This window comes from Crocodylus porosus, unplaced genomic scaffold (genome assembly GCF_001723895.1).
Source record: "Crocodylus porosus isolate Cpor-Errol unplaced genomic scaffold, CroPor_comp1, whole genome shotgun sequence".
Taxonomy (NCBI): Eukaryota; Metazoa; Chordata; order Crocodylia; family Crocodylidae; genus Crocodylus; species Crocodylus porosus.
Window position 1 is genome coordinate 18,708,344 of NW_017728925.1, and position 6,000 is coordinate 18,714,343.

Here is a 6,000-nt window from a genome sequence, read left to right on the forward strand (position 1 = left end):
CCACAATAGTGGTCCCTTCACGTGTACTGCAAGGGCAGAAGCACTGTTACTGGTTGTTAATTGTCTAGCCTCGTTGGAACGAACAAATGCTGAGCTGGCTTGGAAATGGTGAATTTTGTAGATGTGTTTTGGGCTTTCAGAGTGAAGCAACAGGCACAGAATAGAAGGGGCTGGGTAGGCAGGGTGAAGAGGTAGGGAATGAGCGTGCAGACAAAGGACCTTCCCCCAGAGCTACAGTGCAGACAAAATGTGAAGAGTGTGTGTATGCTGGGTAGGAGGGCTTTTTGTATGACCTCCCTTTTATCTTGCTATAGAAGAGCATAATTACTGCTCCTAGAGTGGGCTGTGTTACATGGCCAAGTCCAATAATCCTACTTTATGTATAAATCAGCTTCAATATTTGTATTTGTACTTAGTTTAGTTCCCAAAAGTAGCAGAGTCTAATCGCCCATTAAGCACTGAAACATGTTGCTCTCTGGGTGTAATGTGTGATTTACTAACCAGGAAGACTCATTCTTATCCTTACACATATATGTTTCAGCATTTATCTCTTTTAATGTACAGTGTTCGGTTCCTTCGTTTTTACGTTTTATGTTAGCAAATGGTGCATGCGGTATTTCTATTTAATTAAATAATTGATTTCTACTTGGTTTTGTCACACTGTATTTGGAAGAAAATTGGAAATGAATCTATGCCCAAAACAAGGATTTTTATTAATGAAATAGGAGCAGTTTAACTATGCTGAATAAGTTAAGGAAATGGTTCTAAATGCAAAGCATGTTTTGCATTGAAGCTGATGTATTTGGGTATTTGTTAGTGAGGTGAATTGATTGCTTCTGATTGCTGTTCTACAAGGCTTTAGAACACACATCACATCCTCTCGCACCTAGGTATTATTCAGAGATTGGGAGGGGAAAGCAAGCTTTTCTGCTTCTCTTTTTAGCTCCCAGTCATTTTCTCAACTTTGAATGGACTAGTCATTTCAGTGGAACTAGTCGTAAGCTGAAAGAAAGAAAATATTCTCTGTACCTGCAGAAGAGGCCATTATTGTCAAGAGCTGGCATTTAGCATTTCTAGAACCAGAATTGTTCGATGCTTAGCCAGTGATTTCTGCCAGTTATCGGGTTGATTTTTCTGTAAAACTTCAGCAGTAAACTTGCAGACTAATATATTTATTCTAATAGATTGTCGGTAGTTTTAACTTTTTACATTAAAAAGTCAAGACTTTTACATAGTATAAAGTTAAACTACCTACAATTCTTATAGCTTATAATTCTTACAGGCTGTAAGAATTTCAGACTTGAATTGTATGTAGGATTTTTAATATATAACTTTTAATAAACCTGTTGGATTTTACTTCGTTTGAACTTGATTTAAAAGAATGCTTCTTGTTTTGTTCCCATTGACCATTGTGCTATCACCTTTTTGGAGGGGTAGGGATGAAGGGAGTGTGTCTATAGGGTAAGGAACACATAATCTCCACCCTGCTAGATGGGCTAGAGAGGGAGCCAGAGAAATCTCTGGAGAGCAGTGCGAGGAGTGTACTGAGGAGGTGGGCACAGTGCCTTCACACCTCTCCTTTCACAGCATGGCTACATGTTTCCTGAAAAGAATCATGTACAGAATAAGCTTCTCAGTGTGGAAGAACTGTGCTGATTCCTGAACCAGAGTTGTCCTCCCTCTTGTGTAAGATGCTCTGAGGCTTGTGTTACTTGGTGTAGTGCTCCTCTCTCATGCGCTATGGGCTCTGGACCGTTTGGAGTCCCACTCGTGCCAACTCTGCAAGCTGTTCACAGGGCACAGAATGGTAATTGCAAGCCTTGCGGGGAGTCACTTTTTGGCAACTTCTTTCCCTACTTCTTTGGCATCTGTATCATAGTATTAGCAGCAGCCATGGGAATGGCTTTCCAGGCCAGTATGGGGACAAGGCCAATACTTGTTTCCCTCTATAAAATAACTCTGCTAGTTTCTCTCTAGGTGCATGACATGTGTACTTGACTCGTAAGCAAAAGGAGTATTAATTTCCTACCTTGTATGGAGCACAGTTTTAAAAAAATTACAGCCATGGTGTACTGGAGATCCCTCTTTGCCACCTTGTTCTTTCCATTTCTTCAGCCACCGTGCCATGCTGTCTCCTAGTTGACCTTTCTACAGCCCTTCCCAGCCTTCATGTCTTACTGGGGGCTTTTCTATAACAATTTAGTCGCACACAACCTATGATAGGGGAGAGGTCAGCAGGGACTGGTTTTCTGTTTGGACAACCCACCCAATTACTGGGTGCTTTTTAAAGAGCTTTGGTCCTTGGAGCTTGCAGATGTCTCTCTCTCATCCTTCCCTCATTTTGAAGGGGGAGCTTGAGGCTTCTCCTGTCTGCTTCTAGCAGATGTAGCTGGCTCTTTCTTGCATAGGGTTCATGAACCAACTCAGTGACTTGAGACACTGTTCACAAAAGAAACTTTTTTGTCTTGAATCGGGAACAAATAAAGAACTGAAGTAACTTTTCACATGGGCAGTAGACATGCCTTAAGAACCTTTTTGTTCTTAATGATTGTGTGTGACCTGCAAGGAGGAAAGTATTTGGAGGGTTCTTTCTTTTGTGCCCAGCACACTGTGATCTCAAACTAAAAAGCTTTTTGTTCAGGTTGAGAGTGGGAATTGGCAAGTGAGATGCACACGGACAGTCTGAGTGCAGAGTCTTTCTGTGTATGACCTCAGTGTAACGTGGCGTTTCCAATACACTACCTGTCTAGTACAACAGTGCCATTAGCAAGTGTGAAACAAGTCCTGGTCCAGTGTTTGAACCCAGGACTCCTGCCCAGATTTCAGTTGCTCTAGCTACAGGGAAACGTGAATATGGGTCTGCAGGTGTTCTGACAAATAGAATTTTAATGAATTGTTCAAGGCTGTGTCAACTCTAAATGGACAAAACCCCATTCCTTCTCTGAATTGGAGTCTGCCACCCTCATTCTGGGCTGGTTGAGTACTTGCAGGGTGTTCTCTGCATCTGTCACTTGTCTTTTTCAGGGATTTACCTCAGTATGGACAGAAGCAGTGGCAGTCCTATTTTGGGCGAACATTTGATGTTTACACCAAACTGTGGAAATTTCAACAGCAGCATAGGTAAGAGCACGCTCTAGAGATCCATCACCACTGGACTCTTTAGTATTTCTCTCTCTTTCAGTATTGTGTAGTGCATGAGGCCCTAGTCCGAGTGGGGATACAAGGATACAGCTGGTGCTATATAATCTCTCCTTTTGGCATGTGGCCCTGCTGTTGTGCACATAGTTGTGCCAGAGCTGGTTTGTAGTCATGGAGAATGCCAGTGTCAGTAAGAAAAGCAGGCTGTAGAATGGTTTTTTTGGCTTGGATGGTGTGTTGCTCTAAGAAATGAATGGGATATGCTTAAATTCTCTTCTTCCTTCTCTTGATATAGGCAAGTTCTGGACAATCGGTATGGCCTAAAGCGGTGGCAAATTGGGGAAATTGCCTCCAAGATTGGGCAGCTCTACTATCATTATTAGTAAGTGAATCCATCGACATGCACAGTGGGGAAAGCAGTCTACATGCACAATGCAGGACACCTTGGGAATAGGTTAAATTACCAGGTTGGGCATTTCGAGTTGCTCCTTTGACGCTCTTCTGAATTAGCCAGAATCTTGGTTCTAGCCAGATCTTGAAGACATGGAGATTTGGTTGCTCTTATCTTTGCTGGCTATCTTAAATGGGCAGATAAAATCCAGCCTTTGGAATCTGTCTTCCCAGCATACACAGAGAGTGGGAAGCGAGCTTTCATTGAACTCACCTGAGGAACCAGGAAGGGTCTAGCATCCATCTCTTCTTGAAGCAGTGAGCTAATGTATTTTCTCTACAGCCTGCGGACATCTGAAACCAGCTACTTGAATGAGGCCTTCTCTTTCTATTCAGCAATTAGACAGAGATCGTATTACTCCCAAGTCAATAAAGAAGACAGGTATGACTTTTGACCTGCTTTTTTCAGGACTAGGGCAGTGGGCAGACACAGCAATTAATTGTAAACTGATCAAAGGAAAAAAACGAGTAAGGGGAATGTTGTTGGAGGAAGTCTTTGTTAATCCAGTAACGATTAAATGGGCAAGTACAAATGGAAAGTTTTGTCAGAAGACGAAAAGGATTTTCACTTGCCTTCAGCTACAGAAAAAGGGTCTTGCTGCTCAACTTTGTTCTTCTCAGCCCTTGTTATCAGTGCTGTTACTGGGAATTGCCTCTAGTGTTCTGGAACTGGGAGATTATTTTGGTTCTGTCTGAGTGAGTTGAGGGAATACAAGAACCTGTTTCTAATCAAAGCATCTCATCAGTGCAGTGTTGCTGGCAGTTCCCCAGCCCCAGCACAACTGACTAGAGAAACATGGTCCTGTCTGTGCATGAGTGATTCCTGAAAGTAACGAGAGAGGTGCCTCCTTTGGGTATGTTCCTCAGGTGGGGCTAGCTTATAGGGATGCTGTAACACATCAAGGTTGCCCTCAGTCTTATGTACTGGCCAATAGGTCACATTTCTACAACTGAGGAAGATCCATAGAAGTGATATCTTCTTTTAATGCTGAGAATCTCTGAGGTATGGAGTTACATGCCAAGTTGGCGGGTTGGAAACACTTGAGGGACTTGGCCTTGGTTGGCTGGAACCCCATAGATTTCTCCTGCTTCTGAGTTCTGCTAGGTTCTGTGTACTACAATGGTTCCTGCAGGCCCTTTCCCACAGCAGGTGGAATTCAGAGGCAGGAGAGAATCTGTCCCAGTTTGCAGTTCTTTTTCCCTTTCCCGGTGAAACCATGCAGGGATGAATCTTACTGTATGTCATGGTAGTGGTGAAGAATATAATGTTCTTTAACGACGCTTCGATTTACCAGTCTGCCTTTGTAATCTTTTCCTATAACAACTCTTTAAGTGTTCTTCATTTTTTCTTTTTCAGGCCTGAACTGGTGGTCAAAAAGCTTCGGTACTATGCAAGGTTTATAGTAGTTTGTCTTTTGCTCAACAAAATGGATGTTGTAAAGGACCTTGTAAAGGTAAATTATATGTATGAGGAAGAGGTGCATTTTGCATACATACAGTATAGCCACTAGTGTGTATATCTCTTCCCTTCCTCAATCCAGGGGAGAGCCTCACTCATTTGAAATATCAGACGCAAGATTTCGGACGTTTCTGCTTTTCTTGTCAGCATTACACCTGCAATTCGCTTGCTTGAATTTGTCTTCAGGGACTGCAGGGCTGCAGGATAAGAGAGACATCCTGATATGTCTATTCAGTGCCTCGTAAACATAAATGACCTATGTTTTTGGATAGCAGATGTTCTTTATTGGCAGAAGGCAAATATCTTAAGATTGGTTTTGCATAAACCCTTTTACAGTGTGACTTCATATCACACGTTTCAGCTAGCCAAACACTTTGGGGCAGTGCATCTCTGAGCCTTATGCCTCTCACCTCTTCCAGGTCACACAGAGGCTTCCACCATGCTCAAACCCGCAGATCTTCATGGCCTTCCCTTTCCATGAAAAACAAATGCCTCCCACTTTGATTTCACTGCTCAGCAAAGTATTCTACTTCTCCCCATTCTGGTATTGGGTTGCCCACCATCTACAAGAAACCCCCACCATGTATTTCACACCTCACAGAAGACCTACAATATGCAAGACCAAGAGAGACTGTAGACACTATCATGGGATAGGGAAAGGAAGGGACCTGTGTGCCTCCATATCACCAGCTAGGGGAAGGCTTACTCATCTGAACTGCTGCAAAATGGGATCTCTGGAGGGGCCACAGGTAGGACTAGTGTGCAGATCAGAGTAAGTCTTTGGGCAGTGGATTTTCAATAGATTTGGAGTTAAGGGAATAGCTTAGACTGTAATAATTGCTTTATAATAAAATACTAAACTGAAATGACTTGCTGGTTCTCTTTTGAAAAGACTTGAGACTCAGAAAATATGCAAGTAGTCCTGCTGTCTGGAGCTGGGGATTCTGCCAAAA

The 6,000-nt window shown here is 42.8% G+C and overlaps 1 protein-coding gene across 2 annotated transcripts in view; it reads left to right on the top strand.

Moving 5' to 3' along the window:
- Positions 1-6,000, top strand: part of SCAI (suppressor of cancer cell invasion) — a 63,572-nt gene that overhangs the window by 36,443 nt on the left and 21,129 nt on the right. For both annotated transcript variants that reach the window (XM_019541033.1, XM_019541034.1), the window contains 4 exons: positions 3,025-3,120; positions 3,434-3,520; positions 3,872-3,970; positions 4,946-5,042. In XM_019541033.1, coding sequence (XP_019396578.1) covers positions 3,025-3,120; positions 3,434-3,520; positions 3,872-3,970; positions 4,946-5,042 — 379 coding nt within the window. The remainder of the gene's footprint in view (positions 1-3,024; positions 3,121-3,433; positions 3,521-3,871; positions 3,971-4,945; positions 5,043-6,000) is intronic.